General features: G+C 42.3%; 3 protein-coding genes across 6 annotated transcripts; all 3 read left to right on the plus strand.

Annotated features, from left to right (window-relative positions):
* Window positions 1-226: 226 nt before the first annotated feature.
* LOC105013600 (SAP domain-containing ribonucleoprotein) lies at window positions 227-2,968 on the plus strand. Its single transcript, NM_001310931.1, is given in 11 exon segments — window positions 227-297; window positions 843-942; window positions 1,350-1,399; window positions 1,570-1,634; window positions 1,756-1,807; window positions 1,912-1,985; window positions 2,074-2,114; window positions 2,280-2,302; window positions 2,398-2,469; window positions 2,599-2,682; window positions 2,795-2,968. Coding segments are annotated over 11 exon segments (642 nt in total). The 5' UTR covers window positions 227-264; the 3' UTR covers window positions 2,843-2,968.
* A 1,999-nt stretch (window positions 2,969-4,967) lies between these two features.
* Window positions 4,968-12,646, plus strand: ccnt1 (cyclin T1). The gene is made up of 9 exons (XM_010875211.4): window positions 4,968-5,164; window positions 6,232-6,313; window positions 6,440-6,568; window positions 7,446-7,506; window positions 8,228-8,290; window positions 8,475-8,529; window positions 8,669-8,832; window positions 8,941-9,011; window positions 9,119-12,646. Exons 1-9 carry the CDS (start codon window positions 4,992-4,994, stop codon window positions 10,418-10,420), a joined length of 2,100 nt encoding a protein of 699 aa, XP_010873513.1. The 5' UTR covers window positions 4,968-4,991; the 3' UTR covers window positions 10,421-12,646.
* Window positions 12,647-12,779: 133 nt separating this feature from the next.
* kansl2 (KAT8 regulatory NSL complex subunit 2) lies at window positions 12,780-21,135 on the plus strand. Of its 4 annotated transcripts, none has more exons than XM_010875213.4 (10): window positions 12,780-12,914; window positions 13,534-13,803; window positions 13,947-14,119; window positions 15,087-15,201; window positions 15,728-15,891; window positions 16,113-16,279; window positions 16,477-16,573; window positions 17,799-18,058; window positions 20,041-20,235; window positions 20,683-21,135. In XM_010875213.4, exons 2-10 carry the CDS (start codon window positions 13,553-13,555, stop codon window positions 20,767-20,769), a joined length of 1,509 nt encoding a protein of 502 aa, XP_010873515.1. In that variant the 5' UTR covers window positions 12,780-12,914; window positions 13,534-13,552; the 3' UTR covers window positions 20,770-21,135. The 4 variants fall into 4 exon arrangements, with proteins under 4 accessions (XP_010873515.1, XP_010873518.1, XP_010873516.1 ...); XM_010875216.4 differs by lacking the exon at window positions 12,780-12,914 and adding an exon at window positions 12,933-13,186; XM_010875214.4 differs by lacking the exon at window positions 12,780-12,914 and adding an exon at window positions 13,186-13,277.
* Window positions 21,136-21,488: the final 353 nt, after the last annotated feature.

Genomic DNA, 21,488 nt, shown 5'->3' on the forward strand with positions numbered 1-21,488 from the left:
TATTTAAAATGCTTTGGCACAGCCGGGGTGTATTCATTTCGGCCGAACGGAACGTTTACAACTAAACGGAGATTTTCTATTGGACAAGGTCGCATCACTTTCAGTTATTTTCTTTCCGTTTGAACATTTTGCTAAATACAAATCGTTTGCCACAGAAACAGTGGAATGAACGAACCGCAGATAGGGACGTACCAAGCTGCTAAAAGGGCTTGCGATTTGCGGAACCGGGAGGTGAGAAAGAGATTCTAAATCTATCAAAGCAAGATGGCTGAAGTTGTGGAGCTCCAGAAACTAAAGGTTGCTAACACGTTTAAAACGACATAGAACCGGTATTGTATTTTGGGGGTGTAATTTATTGAACTTTGTCAGCTATTTTTAATTTATAAATCATGATCTAGCAAACTATGTGATTCCAGTACACATAGCCGTAGTTAGCTAGCTAACTAGCCGATAGTAGTGCCGTGAACAGAAAGGAAAACGATCCATGCTTGCGGCACACATGTGGAAAGTACAGTAACAGGCCAAGTACATTTTCATTTATATGTTATCTTTGCATTAGCTGCACTGGACTTATATATTAATTGTTAACGTTGTTGTGTATAATATTGGGTCAGAGTTTGCTCCAAAACCTGCGTTAGTTAATGCCGTGAGATTAGCTATGGCCAACATCAGCGCATGCGCAACTCTTAGTGAGTGATTGGATGGATGGTAAATGCAATTGTACAGTTAGTGCTTTAGAATTTCAAGCGGAATGGTGGGTTGTACCATTTGTATTAAAAAACCTTCCATTGAGTGGCGAAATTATCAAAAATGTATGTGTTTTATACCTAATCCCTCCATAGCTTGCTGAACTGAAACAGGAGTGTGAAGTCAGGGGATTGGAAGTGAAGGGAAACAAAGTGGACCTGATAACACGACTGCAGGCATATCTGGAGGAGCATGGTGAGCTTGTGTTAAGTTACACTACCTAACAAGAATCTGTTTTTCCACTGTCCGCTCTGCCACCAGTGGTCCCCTACTAAGCAAGACCTATCACGTGGCGCATGTATGATGGATGGGCTGAGTACACATGGGGCCAGGTTTCCGGATAAAGATTAAGTCTAGTGCTGGCCTAAATTTTTTTTCATCAAGCATGTTTTTATGGTGCGGACAAGGCTTCCACTTTGTGTGGTAGACTGGCCCATGGAGTGAAAAGTGGGATAACTTGCTGAATTCCATATTGACATCTAGCCTCTACCCATTGGCGGTCCTTTATGTGTAAAAGATGTGTGCAGAATGGCAAATACTGCTCAGCTGATGTAATGGCCATTTGAATTGTATTATAAAAATGTCTCTCTTTCCTGAATTAGAGGATGACATCGGCCTAAATGAAGAAGATGTGCTGGGAGATGAGCCAGGGGTAAGTCTGGTTTGAAACCGCTGTGGCAAGGCATCAGTGGCACTTCATCTATGGTTTAGATTGGTTACATCTCCAGTATGACTTTGATAAATAAAGGTGAAATAACTGATGAAAATATACATACAAAATCATAAGAGCATTTCTTGATGATGCTTTTGTGCACTGTGTAGGACCTCTCGAAAGAGGAGGATGCTATCACTGAGGAAATCGATGAGAAACCTGTAGCTGTGTCTGAGTAAGATTCTCATTTTGGATAAAAACAAATCGATCAGACCTTTTCTCTCAATTTTCCTATTATTTTTTTTTTTATATATATATCTTTTATGTTCATCAAATGTGATTTTAATGTGTTTCAGGACGGTTGAAAAGAAAGTGGTAAAAATCACCCCCCCAGCATCTGTGGACGAGGTAATACGATGCATTCTGGAATATTCTTCACCAGTCACGACAGGTGTTCGACGCAATGGTGGCTTGCTAACTGTTTGAACCTGTTTTCGATCCTGTATTTCCAGAGGTTGAAGAAAAGAGCAGAACGCTTCAGTGTCCCTGTGTCAGCTGACAATAAAAAGGCTATACGTGCTGAACGGTTAGTATCCTACATAAACGTAAACCATGTCCCCAACAGTGGACTATTGGTTGTGTAAATCTGTGGAACTAAAACATTTGTTATTCAGGTTTGGTTTGCCCGCTGCTGCTCCCCCCAAGTCTGCTCCAGGTCAGTGTCAGTCTTTCAGACATTTACACTGTTCTCATGTGGGTCTCATTATTATTTTCATTTACAAACAAGGATTGGAAATCATCTCTAGGCTGATAGTAGGGAAACAATAGGTTTCATCCTGGTTTTAATCCACAGTTTTCTTTCATTTTCTTTCAATTATAGGTGTAACTGGGAATACATCCACTGTGAGTATTTCAAATGTATGATACACCCCCCCCCCATTCAGGCAACCAATACATTTTAATATTATGAAACATCTCTTTCCTTGTTTTCTGGATAGCCGGTCAGCGTTGAACAGCTAAAAAAGCGAGCAGAGCGATTTGGAGGGAATGTTTCTTCAGTTTCAAAGAAGGTAAGCCTGTAGGGATAGTTTCTATATTAGACAACACAACATCCTGTATATTAAATTGAAACCCAGTTGTTATATATCAGCATTTCTAAAGAAGCCAAGTTACATATTTGAGACCATGTTTGGGTTTAGGTTGAAGAGGATGAGAAACTGAAGAAGCGGAAAGAAAGATTTGGGATCCTTACTGCCGCTGCAACAGTCACACCTGACGTTGAGGTATGTTTTTTTGATTCTGCTTATTGAATCTGTACATGCAAATTATGATTTTTCTGTATGTTCTATACTGTAAAAAGACCGTTAACATATAGTTGGTTTTATTTTTCCCCAGGCAAAGAAGCTGAAGCGTTCTGAGCGATTTGGGAATGTGATTGTGTAAATTCTGATTTAATGGTTTTATAATGATTTTTATTTTGTGTTGCAAACAGAACTGAAATGTACTGTATATAGCATGTCATCAATTGTCAGTTGTAATACTTTGTTATTAAACTAGTCTAATTCTTTTCTAGAACTGCTTATTTTCATAGGATTCCTACTTGTCAAGTAGTTAAGGTGGTGGGGACCTTACTGGTTCCCTTCCGTGACCTCACCAAGTCCACAAAATGCTGAACCAGATTCTTACTCCGGCAGATGTATGGGCTCGTGAATCAGCACAGTTATCTCACTAAAACGTATCAATACAGAAAGTCAGACAATAAAAGGGAGTTTCGGTATTGTGTACATTTTCCCGAATGGTTCTGTATGACTTTGTATTTTATTTTTTAAAACAATCATAAATCACTAAAAATGATTAAGATGTTAAGATCAACTATGTGAGACTAGATTCTCAAAGACTAATCCCACTGAATCCCATTATTAACGCTGTTAATCAAATGACAATCCAGACTTATTTGTAAGTCTTTGTGATCGTCTGGGTAGTCTCTAAGACACAGGCTACTCTACAGTAATTGTGGGTGACAAGTTTTTCATGCATTGATAGATTCTAATGGTAATCCAAAAACTATCATCCGCTGGTGCTTATCAAGATACATAATATTAATAATACACTAGAACTGGTGCTTAAAAGTATAAAACCCCTGTGACTGCAAAGACATCTGTTGGAGGCTTAAATAAAGCAGCAGGGTTAACTGTTTTCTGATATCTGTGGTGTGAAAAGCAAAAATATTAGATGAAATGCATTCAGCCAATTTAGCCAGCCCACTTATATGACGGGAGATTTAAATCGGCCTTTAAAGGACAGTTCTCATCCAAAAAAACAAATCCTCAAATTACTTATAGAGGAGAAATTACAACTGATCAAAATTAACATTACAAATCAATAATAATAATAATAACGCCATAGATAGAAACTATAGATAGGACATATAGTTCAATCTGACGTATCAGTAGCACCGCCATATTACCTGGGACCAGTTCGGAAAAGTCAAGTCACTTAACACTAGTCATGCTGGTATTTTGTGCAGCAGTAATTTGGTCCAGAAAAAGGATGAACGATGCAAAGGAGGTGGGAAACATTGTTCATGCATCAGCAAAAGTGTAGAACTTTATGGTAACATACTTAACTGTACATACCATGTTTTCAGTCCATGAACAAGAAAGTTTTTGTTTTATGATAACAGGCTCAGCAAGCTTGCTACAGCATGTTGCACGCAACGTTATAAAGCGTTTTCGTTGAAAAAACGATTACTATATATAATCAGCAAATGGCGATTTTGGGTAGCCGTTGTCCACAAAAAAGTAGCCTTCTTACTCCTATTTACGTCCTCCGACTAGAATTCTGCTGTTAGCCTACCAAATTCAGTGTGCTAGCTTGCTCCGTTTAGTGTACTGTTACTAAATGTGATTTCTACGATGAAATTATATTTAAATGTATATACAATGCATATATTATAATTTAAAACCACAGTTGATTATCTTTGGAAATAAATATACATTTACACTTTATTTAAAGTACTATCCTGTATCTTCCATGCCTTAGACCATATCTATTTTGTTCTCTTAAATTAATAAGTTACTGAAAACGATTTTAAATGGATTTGTTTGTTAATATTCTGAAAAGTACAGTAATTTGATGCGTTATGCTATGCATGATAGTGGCTGTTTATGTATTATTAAGGAAATGTAATGGTTATAAGAAGTGAAATGCCACTTCTACCATGTGTTTGTATTGTAGACAGGTCCCAGGTTAGATGGCTGTGAAATTGCTCCATTCTGATGTATAGGGGCTCTATGACATCAGCCCATCTACTGTTCTATTATCTATGGATACAACTTCCAAGAAAGACATTAAACAACAATTGTTCGAGGAACATATTCAGGAAATCCCGGGCTTAATTTACCTGAAACACAGGTAAGGAATATTTTCAAAATATAATACCGTCTTTATTAAAAGAAATCGCTGTTACTTTTCTGCATGGTTTTGAGAAATGTTGCTCTCGGGGTCCACCTGGCGGTGCATTTATACTGTCCATACTTTTACCTCACTTCCTGTGACGCACCACAATTTTAAAATATTGTCCTTCTCAGTAATGGCGGCTTCGTTCCCTTCTCCTTCTGCAACAAACAATAACAAATGGTACTTCACACGAGAACAGATCGAGAATAGCCCGTCTCGTCGTGCAGGGCTTGATCCAGATAAGGAATTGTCCTACAGACAACAAGCCGCGAACCTTCTACAGGACATGGGACAGCGACTCAATGTGTATCTTTTGTCGGAGACGACTTGCGCTGGCTAATGGCTAGCTAACAAACTACAGAGAGTAATAGAGGATGAAGCCGGTTTGGCTGCGTGGTTGCTAGCGTAGTAATGTTATCTGCGTGGTTATATGGATAGATAACCGATTAGACTATGTAGTGGGGTTGTAATTGCTGATATTACTGCATTGATTTCAGCCTGTTTATTTAGAGCGGCATTGTCGATAGTTGCTACGAGCTACCCAGACTTGGTACTGCGATTTGGCGGATTAGGGCCGGGCCCGGGTATAGCTAACTAGTTAGCCTAGCCAGCTAACGTTGTTTAGGCCTTTGCGGCCAAGGCCTACGCTTCCTGTAGAGAACAAAAGCCGAGCACAGGACTGTGTTTCTGAGTTGTGTAACTACTATAAATCCTGTTATGATGCACGTAAGTCTTATAGCTTGATAAAGAAACGTTTGTTTTGGTGGCTACAAACGGATAACTATAACGCGGTCAAAAAGCATTCTGGTACTGTTACTAGGATAAAGTTAGCATAACGATTGGGTAGTTGACTAGCACTTGGCTAACACGGTAAGTTAACAATAACGTCGGTAATACAACAATATATTCCTTTTTTATTGTACGTAGTTGTACATAGTTTCATACTTCTAATAACGTTGGCTCGTTCTTGGTCATTCGCTATCATTTTGGTTAGACTAAGTTACAACGAACTCTGACTAGTTACAACGAACCAGAATAGTCAGCTCAAATCAGCGACCTACAATGATCTCTCGCTTAATTACATCAAATGTTTACAGCAAAAAACTTCTGGATCACTTAGTTATATCCAGAAGTAATTTGAAAATACTTTAGGTTCTGTTTAGACAATAAAATAAGCTGTCATTGTTTGAAGATGTGTAGTATTTTTCATTTAACCCTTAACGTCGTATGAGTTCAAACTGTTCAAATGAGTTCAAACAACTCTGTTGTGGCTTGGTTTTTGGGGTTTCAGACTGGGTATTTGTAACAGCACTTTGTGAAAAGTGCTTGATAAATACATTTGATTGTCATAATCCTTAACCCTTATGCCTCAGATCTCAGCTCACAATTAATACTGCCATTGTGTATATGCACCGGTTCTACATGATTCAGTCCTTCACCCGGTTCCACCGAAATGTAAGTACTTTAACAAACACAGAGTGACCACCTATTACACGCCCTTAAAAAGTGCAATGTAAACCTAGCGCGAAAAGGGATGTGCCCACCAGTGTTGTTTATAAAGCATTGCTTCTCTTACCCTAGGTCATAGCTCCGGCGACACTATTCCTGGCTGCAAAGGTTGAGGAGCAGCCCCGCAAGTTGGAGCACGTTATCAAGGTGACCCATGCATGCCTCAACCCTCAGGACCCATCACCAGACGTCCGCAGTGATGTAAGTCTCAATGTTCCTGGGTGCCTCGCTTCAGTCTCACTCCTGTGCACCTATTTTCCTGGCTGTGTTGTCTCAGTGGTTGGGAGAACATGCATAAGTTGCGAGGGCTGGAAATTGACTGGGACCTCACAGTACTGTATTATCACGATACGTGCCGCATTTGATGTTCCAGACGTGTTGTTCACCATGTCGACCTCAAAGGGACGAGCCATGAAGAATTCCATTCATCATGGAAATGAGGGCTGAAAATCAATTGTGCCCTCATCTGAATTCAGTCCCTAGATATTGCATCATAACCGTGTGACATTGATTCTCTACTTGCAGGCTGTTGGTGCAAATGTGTCAAAACGTTTTAAATGTAACACGTTTTGTTCTATATATTCATACTGTAATGCTTTATTTGATACAAGGTCGGGCCAGAATTGGACAGTAATACTTAATGCAACATCACTTTCAAGATATTCATGCCATTTCAAATGGTATTGGTATCATTTGTCAAAATCACATGGCCTCAATGTTTTCTTTTACCACAAGGTTCTTGATAATCTCCACACGCTTACCTTCATCTTGCTTTTCATTTCCAGAATGGATGGTCAGTAAACGAGCTCTGTCCATATTCACTGCTTCAATCTGTAGTAACAATCATTCGCTTTGGGGTTTTCCTTTTTCTCACTCTTACCTGAATCATCTTAAACCTCTCCGGTGCTAAAGTTAAGTTACACCAACAAAAAAAAAAAGGTGTATTCTGAGGCGGTTTGCCTCCTTGCAGGTAAGACTGCGTGAAGGGAAAGCGGGAGGTGTGAGTGAGACATTAGGGGTGAGAGGGAATGCCTCCTAGTGAGTAATGCCTGTCTCCTGCCTGTCCTCTCAACCTCAGGCTTACCTGCAACAAGCCCAAGACCTGGTCATTCTTGAGAGCATTATACTCCAGACCCTGGGTAAGTTGGGATGGAAAAATGAATGGGGTCTATGATTTCACCCCAAACTAGAGAGATGTGCTGCTTGCTGATTTTATTAACCATCTTTGTTCTTGTCCGCAGCAGTCTTCGGTTGCTGTTCCTTCCATTTGAAGCTCATGTCATTTAGTTACCCATGCTTACCCATTTATCCCAACTGTCTTGGTTTTTCGTTTCCCACTGTTTTCATTGACTTGACAGTACTGCGCGTTTTTCACATTTTCCTCGCGATTTTAAGCCATTCATTTGAGCCAAGTAATTGCTGTGCGTGTTGTGGTTATAGATGTTTTGGGTGTAATTGTGCTATAAAGCTACTACAGTTTTGATAGAATTGGGATGGCACAGTAAAATGCTCATTCAACTATAACTCTTGTCTCAGTTAATGGCTTAAATGTTAATGCAAAACCTTTTATTCTCTACTCACTCATTTACATTTGTTTAAAACAGGGCTGTCAACTGAAGAGCTAAAGCAGTGCATTAATTCAGTATTTTAATGTAGTTTCGTGAGACACTTTCATTGTTTTTCAGGGAGATAATTATTGTAGTACTGAAATACACATTGAATTCAGTACCCATAGAGCTGAACCTATTTTCACTGCACCCCTTGGATTCCCATAAATCGTCAAGGATGATTCTAGATTGTTCTTTGAAATTCTCTTGTTCATGAAAGCTTTTCTGTCTCCCTTCTGCCCCTCCATTACAGCCTTTGAAATCACCATTGACCACCCACACACTCATGTTGTCAAGTGCACCCAGCTTGTCAGAGGTAAGCATCAACAAAGCCCCTCTGTAGGCTACTGGTGAAGTTTGAGAGCCCTAGTACTTTTACAAATGTCATTAATGGTTCTCACTTAGTTAAAGGTGTTATTTAGATGTTTTAATAGCATGATTTTACTGCCAGTGTTTTGAACGCAGCAGGTTTTAATGATATTTTCTTGTTTCTCGTGTTGTTGTCCCAGCGAGTAAGGATTTGGCCCAGACGTCGTACTTCATGGCTACCAACAGGTATGTTCACTGAGCTTTGTTTAACTCCGTTATGCAGCTTTAAATGAAACAACGGTCATTTGCATTGTATTCTGAAACGCTATCTGTCTTCCCCTCCTGTCCTTTGGCTGGTTTATCTGGGACCCACTCCGCTGTGTAGTCTACACTTGACCACGTTCTGCCTGCAGTACAGCCCGCCCATCGTGGCCTGCGTCTGCATCCACCTGGCATGCAAGTGGTCCAACTGGGAGATCCCTGTCTCCACGGACAGCAAGCACTGGTGGGAGTATGTGGACAACACTGTCACCCGTGAGCTGCTGGATGGTGTGTTTGTTTGAATATCATTATGCATGCTGGTTCGATTGTACCAAACTGAATTCCAGAGCCCATTCTAATGCCTCCTTTTTGTGTATTTTTTTTTTTGTCCGGCAGAACTCACGCACGAGTTCCTGCAGATCTTGGAGAAGACCCCAAGCCGGTTAAAACGCATTCGCAACTGGAAAGTAAGATGTTTCTCTGTAATGCGTCTCACAGATCTGACGTTGTCCTTGTCTTCGTGGAAAGCCGTGGCCCCTGCCGTCGCCTAACCAAATGTCGTGTTGTGTGTCAGGCGGCAGGTCAGACGGTGAAGGGTGGGAAGTCCAGGGTGCCGGAGGACGGCGACCAGGCCGACGCCATGATGAGCATGATCTCCATGTCAGCCTCCGAGACCACGCTGGCCGGCTTGATGAGCCTCTCCAACCCACCGTCTTCGTCCTCCTCATCGTCCTCGATGGCTCCCATTCTGCTGGAGCTCAAGTCGTCCCTTGGCAGTGGCTCCGACCAGCCCAACCACGCTGAGCTGCACGCCCCGGCCAAGGTGTCGCTGAGCGAGTACCGCGCCAAGCATGCCGACGTTCTGGCCGCTCAGAAGAGGAAGTTGGAGAACATGGGAGCCAGTGTGAAGAGGGAGTATGCCACGGCTGCGCAGGCTCTCATTGGCCAACAGCAGAGGAAGGAGAAGCACCACCGTGACCAGCAGCAGCCCGGCGCTCACCATTCCAGCTCGTCGTCCTCGGACCTCAGCAGCCCCTCGCCCATCATCCTCAAGATCCCCCTGGAGAAGGAGAGGGCGGAGCGCAGCTCCCTGAAGATGCGCCTCCCTCTGGGCACCGGGTCTGGTGGGCACGGTGGAGCAGGTAGCAGGGGGTCGGCAGGGGGTGAACAGGACATCAAAGTGCGGATCCGGGTGCCTGAGAAAGTACGTAGCGGCGGTTCGGGAGAAGAGGGGGGGAAGAGTCGGGAGGGCAAGCACAGAGAGCACTCAAACCACCACCACCACCATCATCACCACCACCACCACTCGTCATCGTCGCTGAGCGCTGCTTCGGCGTCGTCGTCCCATAAACACTCGGCCAGTGCTGCGGGTTCTGTAGGAGGAAGCTCCGGTAAAAAGGCCCCCGGCGACTCGTCCAGAATGAGCTCCTCGTCTTCCTCTGGGTCTCGAAAGAGGACACATTCCACGGAGTCTCACCCCTGTAAAGTCTCCAAGTCCTCCAGGAACTCCGCCCACCATCTGCCCGCCCTGTTAGCCCCCGGGGCGCACTCCCTGGGGGCGCACCCCGCCGACATCCTCCCGTCCCTGGGTCTCCCCTCCCTTCACCAGGGGAACTATTCTCACTCCAAGGGGGACAAGGCCGATACCAACGGTCACAGTGGGGCCGGGGGCGGCCAGTCAAATGAGTACCAGGACACATTTGAGATGCTGAACTCGTTGCTGAGTGCTCAGGGCGTCCAGCCTGCCCAGCCCCCCATGTTTGACTACCGGCCTCAGTACGGGGAGTACAGGTACAACACAGGGTCGAGGGGAGGGTCGAGGCCGCCACCTCTGCCGGCCGAACCGCCACCTCCACTACCCCCTCTACCCAAATGATCCCTGCCCATGAGTCGCTGACATTATCTGTAGATGCCGCCACGTCTAACCATGTTACATTGGACGTTTGCTCTGTAATTTTAAAAGAAAATGTATTTGGTCCCTTTGTGTTTATATGAATTGAGTTGTGTGGTGTCAACTTGACGGCAAAGAAATGTACTTCTAACAAATACTTTTCAGTGATGTACGAGAGTCTGTCTGACTTGTTACATCATACTCAATCGATCTATGGGGCAAAAACCGGTGTGGAAAAGAGAAACTTGCAAACAATTATGAAACAAACAAAAGGAATTTATTTATGAAAAATGTAAATACTATTTTTGCTGTTCAGTTTTGTATCATATTAACTCAAACTAAATGGAATGACGGGACCTGATATTTTATCCATGCCGCTTTTAAAAGAAAGCAAACTTTTGAATGCTAGCAGAGGAAACAAACATGTTTGGTTCAATTATTGAGTTGTACGCTCTTGCTAACAATTTGACTGGTCTTTTTCAGATTTTTAAAAAAAAGATATATAATATTTATTATTAGTATGGAACGCTTTTGAGGAAATGTTCTTGCTTTGTTTTTTTTTTTACTACCAACTGCTTCCACAGCCCTTTCTGCTCTGTCCTGTTGAACTGAAAGATAGTTGAGTTTGCCTTCCCCAGGCCTGTTTGAGAATGCATGTCCAAAGCCATCACTTCAAATTTTTTGTTTCAAAATAAGGTAGTCACAATTTTTGTTTTTCTTTGCATTATTTGGTAAAAAGCTATGTTAATGATGTAAAATGACTAAAGTGGACAAAATATTTTTACATTATAAAGTTGCAAAAAATCCTGTAAATTAAGACAGCTTGTATTTTAGTTCCTAGATTTTAATGTGTTGCAGTCATTGTTTTAAATGGTTGTAAAATATTTGTCATAATACTCAAATAATTACACTAACGTTCAAAGGTTATACTACAGTACATATTCACATACAAACCCCAGCAGTATCAATTGTTTTGATAATGGACTGTATCTTAAGTGTTTTGAATACAATTGATAAGTGTTTCTTCCACTACTGTTTAGTCTAGCTTATGTCTTCACTCCTACATTTGAACTTGATAATCTTTTTAATATGATTTTGATCAATTTTACTGGCTTCACACCATGGAATTGCTTAAGGCGATCATTTGGTCATCTAAGTGGCTAGCGTACGGTCTCTGGTGTCCCTGTTGATGGTGTCCCCATTTCATTTCAGTGTGGATCTGTTCAATTAAGATAAAATGTATTTCCACCCTCATTTTCTAGAAAATATTTTTCATGTTTATTGGTCATAAACTGGTATTGTATTATTTAATCATGATTTTTATAATATGATATTGAAAAAGAAATGGGCTACAGCTACCACACAGCTCTGAAATGTTTTATTTTAAAACTGTTTTTAATCACATTTCTTGGTCTAATAAGCTGCCAGTGGATACATTTTTTGGATATTGTTACGCAGCTGTAGCCTAGTTTGATAATGTGGTATTTCGTCTGTTGGTTTTGTATATAAAGGAAAGAGTAGTCATTATTTTGGGGGCTGTTTCAAAGTACATTGACCCATGAACAGAAACTGGTATAAGTTTCTGACATTTCCCAGGCTACATAAATGTCATAAATCTGCCCAGTTTCTACAGTACTTGAGCCCAACCATTAATTTTTGTCACTCAGGTAAGCCTTTATTATAATATGAAGAGAAACACATAGGTAGGCTTTAAAATGCACTGACTTTTTACCCCCGAAAGATTGTCTTCAAATTTTGCTTTTTTTATTGTTAAAACTGAGGAACTTGTCATTTGTATTAGCGCAGCATCTATGTGTTGTATTAAACGATGAGACATCCATACATTTTAAATTAAGCTACGAATGGATGGGCCGCGATTGGAGCATGGATGACTGTAGGCGATCCGTCTAGTGTGAATGCTTGTTGATTATGAATGACCACAAAATATGGCTCATATAACAAAAATAGTAGACATGCAACCAAATGCAAAATCACACTGCTACTCTGTTCTTCATAAACTTTTCAAAAGTTGTATCTGTCTGTATTTGTCACATCTTGGTAATGTTTTAGTGGTGCCACAAACTCAGGTCTGAAATTGAGATGTTTGGGATATATATTGTTTAAAATGAAGGTATGCTTTTTGTGTGAACACAGTTCATTCTTTAAACGTGGTCGATATAATCCCATGTCAATAAATGTATTTAAAAAATACGTATCTTACTATCATCCAACCATCTTTGTTAGAAATATTATGCTACATCAATGAGGTTGTATGTAACCTACATGGGTGATTTTCTCTGCACTTGCCCGGAGCTCTAAATTGACAGACAGGTTTATGCACTAATCGGGTATGTCACACCCACAATTCCACACCAATCAAGCAAGATTGGGCGGGTCCAACTCCTCGACGAAGTGATAGGCGAATGCGGGAAATGCTACGTAGCTAGTGTGCTTCCAGAACTGTCTAAGCAAAGGCACGGTAGGTTTTCCGTCGTTGCGTCATCGGAAAGGCTTTTTTTGTTGTTAATTTTTGTTCATTAACTTATTTTGATCACTTCGGATGGCCACTGTACTCGATTGCCAGTTAACAAACCTGTATTTATATACATTAAGGCTTGCGAACGCTCATCAAACATGGTTGCTACAGCTAACTGGCTAACACAAAAGCTACAGTTTGGTGACGTTGAGCAAGGAGGCGGACCTGTTCCATGTGGCGCGTGATTGGATTTTAGGCAGGATCGTAAGAGCTAGGTTGAGAACAGTTTGCGTTATCCTGAAAATACTGTAACCTAGTTTAGCAAACTAGTTAACAGGTTATCACAAAGGGTTGATAATTCACGAGGTGTGTTAGTATTTTATTGTGAATGTTTGCTATGATGCGGTTTTTCGGCACCACACCAGCTGTATGTAAATATCTGAAGTCATCTCCGTGTAGCATTTTGTCTAGTAAGCCGTCACGAATACATCTGGTAGTATTCCAGGCAGACACTTGCCTGTTTTACTGATGAAAATTTGAAAGACAAGATGATGGCACACACTATTTTTGCAATGCGTCATGGGGCAAGAACGTATTTTTAATAACAGAATATTTTCACTAGTAACCTTCCAGAACCAGTGATGAACAGGATAAGGATCCACGTGTTGCCGTCCAACAGGGGCCGAGTGACCCAGACCACCCGTACACAGGAGCCCCAGGCCTGCTCCTTCACACAAAGGCCCTGCTCCCAGCCCCGTCTTGAGGGTCTGGAGTATTGTGTCAAACACATCCTGGAGGACAAGAACGCCCCCTACAGACAGTGTAGTTATGTGTCTAACAAGAATGGAAAGCGCTGCCCAAATGCAGCCCCTAAGGTTGAGAAAAAAGAAGGGTAAGTGAAGATGCCTTTTCTTCTTTAAATATTATGTGATTTTGCAAATCCCGTGCTGTGAGTTTCTTTAGGTCTGTTTTCTAGACAAGATTCAAGCCAGTGTTTCTCTCACTGTTTTGTGACATGGGACTGTCTACCTTCAGGGTGACCTTCTGTGCAGAACATGCAAGGAGGAGCGCCATGGCTCTCCAAGCCCAGCTGAGAAAGGCCTCATCTGGTCCATCTCCAGAGGCCCTCCTGTCTCAGCTAAGTGGATACAACCGCTCTGAGACAGCAGGCCTGGATAGTGGCCGAAGTGAAGCCAGCCGTATTCTAGGTATGAAAGCTTTCTGTTCCGTCTTTCCTCACCACACATGCAGGGGTTGACACTACTGGAAAATGTAACCAAGAAAGGTGTTGTGGCTATAGTTCAAACTGGCAAGTTATGCTTTGTCCTCCAAGTAAATATCTGTTGACTCCATTGTGGCATTTGTACATGCGATTGCAGCCTGGAGTGCTGTTATAATTTCCTATTGGCTAACTTTCCGAAGGATGTCCTCGCACTTTCTTCCATCGGCTGACCCCATTCAGTTGACTGGTCGGCAGTCTGTTGCATGGCCACGCAACACCTGTCTGATTCCTACCCATCTCTGCCAGTTACTCCGTTGCAGAGCTCTTGGCTGTGTTGTAAAATCTGTGGTATAGAAACATTCTAAATATGGGAAATGTTTTCCAACCAGTCAATGAATTTTTTGGGGGGAAAAACTGCTTTGATTGGTGTTGGTAAATATGTAGTCTTGGACTGAGAATTACTGTCATACCTCAGTTAGCAATTCAATTCCAAGTTTGAAAGTGTTTGACTTAAACAACATGGAGCACAAATTACCAAATACATGGCAGTGCACAGACAGTGCTCCTATAAACCATTGGGCAAAACTTGTGAGCACTGCAACTTTAAAGAGGATGCCAGCTGATTATGGAAGCAAGTTATTTAGCTGCAAACTATTGTAATAGCTGTCATCTGACAGTCCTTGATGGAATGGCTTTCCTCCAAGCCTGAAATGTTAAGTATCCTTATTGCTACTTGACTAATGATTATTTCCATCAATCTAGTGTCCGTTTGTCTAGCAAACATCACATGGCCACGAAAACATTAGACGAAACAAGTGCCTTTTGATAGTTTAATGTCCAGCCCTGTATAAGTATTTGCAGCATGTTTTGAAATGTTTTTTGTCGGAGACCGTGAACAACAAATTGAGCTCTGTCACAGTCCAGGGGAGATGATGTGGATTGTCTGTCTGCAGATGAGGACAGCTGGAGTGAGGAGGAGCAGGGCCCACTAGTTCTGGACCAGACCTGGAGAGGAGATCCAGACAGTGAAGCTGACAGCATTGACAGTGACCATGAGGACCCTCTGAAGTGAGACTGGTCACCATACTACATAGGGGCTGTGGGATCGCGCTACTCTATTCTCCATGGTTGTGTTGCCTGGAGAAGTGCAAGACGCATTTGTTCACGGTTTATTAAATAGCTGTTTGTTGAAGGCACAAGTACAACCCTTGTGGGGGAAAAAACTGAGAGGCAGGGCGATCTAGCCTACACCTGAATAACTATGAGTTTAGATTCTGTAGCCCAAGTGTGCTATTTTATTAATCCATGGTAGAATCGGTGCCACATTCAATCGAAGGCTGTGTTCAAGGGGATCAAAAGAGACTGTTAACTGTTCTAGAGATCCCCATGCGTCGCAAATAACAATTTATCATTTGCAGGTCGGTCAGTGATTATTTAACCATGCACTGCTGTTTTGATCCTCTCAGACACTCCCAAAAGGAAAGTACACCTGCCTATTCTACAGGCAATGATGAGAACTGATAGCGCTGCTGCGGTTTTTACAGGTTTGATGTCATGAATGTCTTGTTTTTATTTTTTAATGTTCTATGTGTAGACATGCTGGAGTGTACACCGCAGAAGAGGTTGCGCTGATCACAAGGGAGAAGCTGATCAGACTCCAGTCCCTCTACATTGACCAATTTAAACGCCTCCAGCACCTTCTCAAGGAGAAGAAGCGTCGCTACCTGCACAGCCGCAAGGTGGAGCACGAGAGCCTAGGTAAGGCCGTGATGCTCGACCTTCCCGGCCTGTTCTGTAGTTTGGGGTCGTGTTCAGGAACCTGATCGTGTTGTCTGAAAATGAAAAGTCTCTCTCAAATTGGACAAAACTATTTGGTACTGCCGTCTCGGTTTTGGTCTGACGTGTCCCGATTGGTGACGCCACGTCTGTCGCTTTGGTACCAGGCGATCTGACGTTATTCGGTGTGACGTGTCCCACAGGTAGCAGTCTGCTGACGGGTCCTGAGGGGCTCTCCATGAAGGAGAGGGAGAACCTGAGGAAACTGAAAGCCCTGCGTCGGTACCGCCGGCGGTATGGGGTGGAGGCTCTGCTACACCGGCAGCTCCGAGAGAGAAGACAGGCCATCACAGAAGGAGCTCCTCCTCAGGTTTCGTTTCTCCTTTTAATGAACAGGGCCCCAAAACCATCGTACTCGGTCCTCCGCGTGTAACGCTGTGACATGTTTTGCCACAGTGTGCACAGTTTGGTCGTTGCCCAAGGTGTATTTGGGTTCGGCACCTGAAGCTGTAGAGTAGTGTTTTGCGGATTTTAACTTTTCCTTTCATTATGTGTTCCCTTTTAAAGGCCCACGTTGTGAGGTCGAGCCAGAGATGTATCTCCTATGTGGAAGGGGTCCGCTGCTCGAACCAGTGTCTTCCGATGACACGGCACTGCGTCTCTCGTATCCTTTATGTTGTCATCCATAATGGCAAAATCGCTAATGCTCTTTGTCATGGATGTAACGGTGGCCGTAATCCTTATGGTGTGGTGGGGCTCTTTACGGTTCGGCTTAAAGGTTAGTTTTATGGACACGTCAATGATAGGTGAACGTAGCCCGCACAGCTGCTAACACCTTAAAACGTGTTGACACCTCTACACCAACATCACCACTGTACACATTATCCAGAACAACACAGAAACCCCAAGAAACAACTTTTTCTCCCAAATGCGTTCAAGCAGGAATTGGCGTCCGTCTAGTAGGACAAAATAAATAAGGTGTGGGTGTGTGCGCGCACGTGCGCGTGTGTGCGTGCTGTTAAGCATCTGTAATCGAGGGCTTTAACCACATTAGGAATGTCCCATATACCCATTTTAGCAAACGTTAGTACTCATGCTACTTAAGTGTACAGCAATCGTTGAGTTTTTTTTTTATGCTTTCATCAGACGTAGTCTCCCTGGAATAGTATTGTGCCTTAAAAACTGATTTTTTTGCAAGTGTTGACAATTTTTGCACTGTACTGGAAATGTACCAAACAGTAACCCTCAAAGCCAATAATGTGATCTGGGTTAGGCTAATTGTTGCACCCCTGCTTTTTGTAAAGAGAGCTACAACCTAAGCCTTGGTGTTGCAATGCTAGCCAGCCAACCTCACAACATCCCACTTGGATGCAAAGCCTTAATCAAATCTGGCAGCTTGTGGTAGTTGTCCAGATGTTAACCAGGCTGACATTAACCTCTTCTGATGGTCTGTTGGTTTCCCCCCACATTATTAAAGGGGCTAATCAATTCAGTTGGAAGAAACAAACACTTTCTCTTGTACTGTATAAATCATAACTTGTCTTTCCGATTATTTCAAGTAATTTAGGTGGTCATATGAGACTCCTGTTCCCTCAATATAAATCCTTATATTAGTGTAAAGCTATTGTCAATAGTGTTTGTTGCCAGCATTTCTCACACAATATCCCTCATAGGGTTATCTTGAGTTTGTGTGAAGTAAAACTATTAGCAGCTCAGCATTCTACTCGTGTAATTCCTGTTAGCCTGTCGGCGTGACATTTCAGTAACCCTGGTTATCTCCAACAATTCCGACACAATCGAACGGTCACGGATTGCTGTTATCCGCTAAGGTCTTGTCTGGCCCTACTTAGAATGTGTTCTGTGGTTATCCTTGACCTGAAGCCCTCCAGATATCTACCAGGACAGTAATCAAGTGCTGTTCAAGATGTGTCCGGGGCTGAAAGATGTTCCGTGTGATCGACCGGTTCACATGGGCCAGTCTGAGGAACCTCGCTGCCCCCTGCATCTCTCGCTTCCACCCCCCATGTACGAGCCTGAGCCAGAGACAGCCCTGGTCCCGGAACAGCTGGATGGCTCACTACCCAAAGACATGTACCTGAGTGCTGCGGAGCTACAGCCCACAGAGAGCCTGCCACTAGAGTTCAGCGACGTATGTAGAAATTCAACCTCCTTCAATTGACCATTTTATTTAGCTTTTTTTGCAACTTTCAGCTCTTTTGATCAACTAATCTGTCGATTACTGCATTGATAATTGATTAATAGGATAATTGATTAATTACAGTGCAACATTTTAAGTGTTTTTCCTAAACTTCAAATGGCAGTTATATTTATTGGTTTTGAATGTATCCATAAATCCAAAATGTGCTTAATGAGCCTGTAAAATATCGGTACTTAAAATAAGAAATGGGGGAACTGTAAAACATCAGTGTGACTCTTATAGCGGCAGCTTTAACTGAAGTACACGCTCAGTATTAAATTAAACGGATTGACTGCATTTAATGCATTTTCCTCAAAAATTGAATTGTCAAACTCTTGACAGTCATTTGATAATCCATCAGTAAGAGTAATGCCTTTTATGTACAAGATGCAGATTGACAAAACAAATTTCACATGCGTACATTAATGCCCATCTCAACCACGCATTAGAGCCAAGCAATGTCTCACTTCCAGACGCATCCCATCACCTTAAATTCAACCTAAAAGCATCCCTCAGAAAAGCGGACGGTGGCCCACCTGTTTCTGGCGGTCGTATCGTGCTGAGCCTCTGTCCTGGCTCAGGCGTTTCCTCCCGGGGGGTGCATCACTCATGTTCCTGTGCCCCTCGAGTTCAGCGGCTCGCACATATTTCCTCAAACTGTCTTAAGTCCAAACTCTGAATCGGTGTAGCTACGGCCTTTGCCATTTTTCTTTTCATTTGTCCCACGTGGCCAACTATTTATGCTAACAATGTTGTTTGCACTTGACACCTGTCAATTCAGGTGGCTGAAAAAAAATACACCTTCTCTAACCCCAGAATGTTGTGTGATGATGCAGCACAATAATTGAATCTCTGCTCAAAGCTTGTTCCTGCCTAGCAACACAACAGCTGCCTTAATGTATTATTTAATAATAACTGTCTCTAGGATTTGCAAAGCATTTCCAATATTTGTCACCCAATTTCATGGGTCTTTGGTACTACAGTAACTTCTTACGACACCTGGAATGGTTTCAACATTGATTATGAGCGTACACAACCAAATAATACGCTTATTGTTTACACATCATGCCAATACGCTGTTTTCTTCCTCTAACTTATTTGTATTAATGTACTTAACCCATGAGGCACACACACCTAGAGAACGACCAAAGTTAGTCAATATTCTGATTATGAAAATGTTATAGCATATATACATTTTCATGGTAATGTATGGATATATTGAAAAATTAAGTTGGGCTGTTTTGACAATCCTAATTAAAAACCAGTATAATGGTGATTTATCTATTTGAATGGTTGCTGAACTAGTCTGACCTAGGTCAATAAAGATGTAGTCTGGTCAAATGGCCTAGCCAATGTTTATCTAGTGTGTACATGAATTTGACTATTGTGCCTTTCTGCTGATTTTGAGTAATGGTTTTAGGGCTGCAGAATTAACTGTTTTCCTTCCATTCTGAACTATTCAGAACATGAACATTCACACAATTATGTTAATTTGCTAGTCAGAACTCAAAATATCTTGACTTTTTAGTTGGTTAAACGCTGCACCCGATTAATTAGAAACAATTGGCCGGTCCGAAACTTCAGAATTACCAAGTTCAGTCTAGTGTTTGAGAACTTGCTCTCCTTCCAGAGAAAATGCACACATGTTTGTAGCTACGTACTTACTACTTTGAGCAAAGTGACGCTCATACAACAGTCCCTCCAGCGTGTCCTAGGTCTTCCCCGGGGTCTCCTCTGTGCTTTGCACGTGTCAAAACTAAAACCCAGTAGTTCAGCAGAAAAAACACGATTGGTCAGACGAAACGATGAGGGCACCAGGATCGCATTTAGTCTAAGCCAGACAGCTTTGGTTTAGCTAAACCGAGATTAAGCTTGAGAATTGAAGATGGCAGCGTAAGTTCACTGTCTTCTCCTTGTCCTTTACTCTCCTGTAGGACCTGGATGTCGTAGGGTGTCCCCCGTCCCCTCTTATGTTTGACACTGCCTTGGCCCTTGAGGATCAGACCATCAGGGCCATCGCTGAGGCCCCCATGGACATATTGACCGGGGCAGAGCTGGACGCCTCGGGACAGGATGACTCGGCTGACATGGATCTCTCGGGGGGAGACATGGAATCTATAGAAGACCAGGTGAAATTGTGTTTTATGGTTGAACTGTCCTGACTGGCTCTGTAGTGCACAACTGCCTGATTTTTTTTTTTTTTTTTAATACTGACACATTGAGATTTGGCCACAAGAAATACAGTGGTATGAGAATTGCCTCACAAATGTTATACTAGACTGCTACCTTTTGATTCTGATATGTAGACTGAGGTCTTTCTGATGTTTTGATTACCCTGTCAAAAACCCATGTGCAGAACATGACCTGCGCAGCATATTGAAGTTTACCAAAGATTAACCACAGTTTTACTATGGGTACCGTTCTATACGCCGTCGCCACCACCACCTTCTAGCTGTAGCACTGTAATGAATAAGCCATTTCCTAACGGCACACAACACTGTGCATTGCTCCTAGTCATGTGTGAAAATGAAAATGGTCTTTTTGGTCTTAACTGCATGTTGCTCTGTTCTCTCCAGATGGTCTCCAGGGTAATGGTGTGTGACGGCGACACGACGGAAAACTCGACAGAACTGGACCATGTTGCTGCAGACACCTCCAGATGAGAGTTACTTTAGCCCATGTTTTTGTTGGTTTGAAAAGATTAATAAATCTCTTTAAAAATACAAAATAAAAAGTGTTGATTTGCAGTGACAGAGTTGAGCAATACCAAACCAGGGTTTGACACAACATGGTAGGTCATAAATCCTTGCACACCATTGCCAACTGGCTACTGTTTAGGTCCTTGCAAAATCAGTGGTCTTCATCTTGCCAATGATAATCGTGAGTCCTTAGGTGGGTCTCTGTTGCTTTTTCTTCAACATAATCTGTGTAGTTGCATGGATTATATCTGACATACCTCAGTGTTGGTACACTAGAGATTAAACACAAGCAGTGTTGGTTTCAATAAACATTTAACAAAATAAAACATTGTCAACGATTCTGTTGCACTTTTTGGGTGAGAAGTAAATCTTGGATGTATATTTGGGGGTATGAGGTCATGGCCCCACCTATATCGACATGTTAATTTAACCACTGGAAAAATGGAAAAACCTTACAAAAACACATCGAAGCCCTTGCTAACCTGAAATAGTTCAATGTTGCTTTCCTGGTGTTTTATATGAATCGTTGTTAAAGTATTGATTTGATCTGAAAAGGACAGCATTAAAGTTTGCTCATTGGGGAAGTTGAATTCTTCTCCAAAGCATCAACAATTAACTATTCGATAACAAGGTGAGGTTAAAAGTCATACTTGGCAACGTGGAACACAGCTTGAGCAGAAATT

The sequence above is a fragment of the Esox lucius genome, chromosome 12 (assembly GCF_011004845.1).
Source record: "Esox lucius isolate fEsoLuc1 chromosome 12, fEsoLuc1.pri, whole genome shotgun sequence".
In the NCBI taxonomy this organism is placed as follows: domain Eukaryota; kingdom Metazoa; phylum Chordata; class Actinopteri; order Esociformes; family Esocidae; genus Esox; species Esox lucius.

Coding starts and splice junctions, on each gene's coding strand:
- ccnt1 (XM_010875211.4), top strand. CDS start 4,992: ATGGCGGCTTCGTTCCCTTCTCCTTCTGCAACAAACAATAACAAATGG. Junction 6,314..6,439: donor TCACCCGGTTCCACCGAAAT/GTAAGTACTTTA, acceptor CTCTTACCCTAG/GTCATAGCTCCGGCGACACT. Junction 7,507..8,227: donor CATTATACTCCAGACCCTGG/GTAAGTTGGGAT, acceptor CCTCCATTACAG/CCTTTGAAATCACCATTGAC.
- kansl2 (XM_010875213.4), top strand. CDS start 13,553: ATGAACAGGATAAGGATCCACGTGTTGCCGTCCAACAGGGGCCGAGTG. Junction 14,120..15,086: donor TGAAGCCAGCCGTATTCTAG/GTATGAAAGCTT, acceptor GTCTGTCTGCAG/ATGAGGACAGCTGGAGTGAG. Junction 15,892..16,112: donor GGTGGAGCACGAGAGCCTAG/GTAAGGCCGTGA, acceptor CGTGTCCCACAG/GTAGCAGTCTGCTGACGGGT.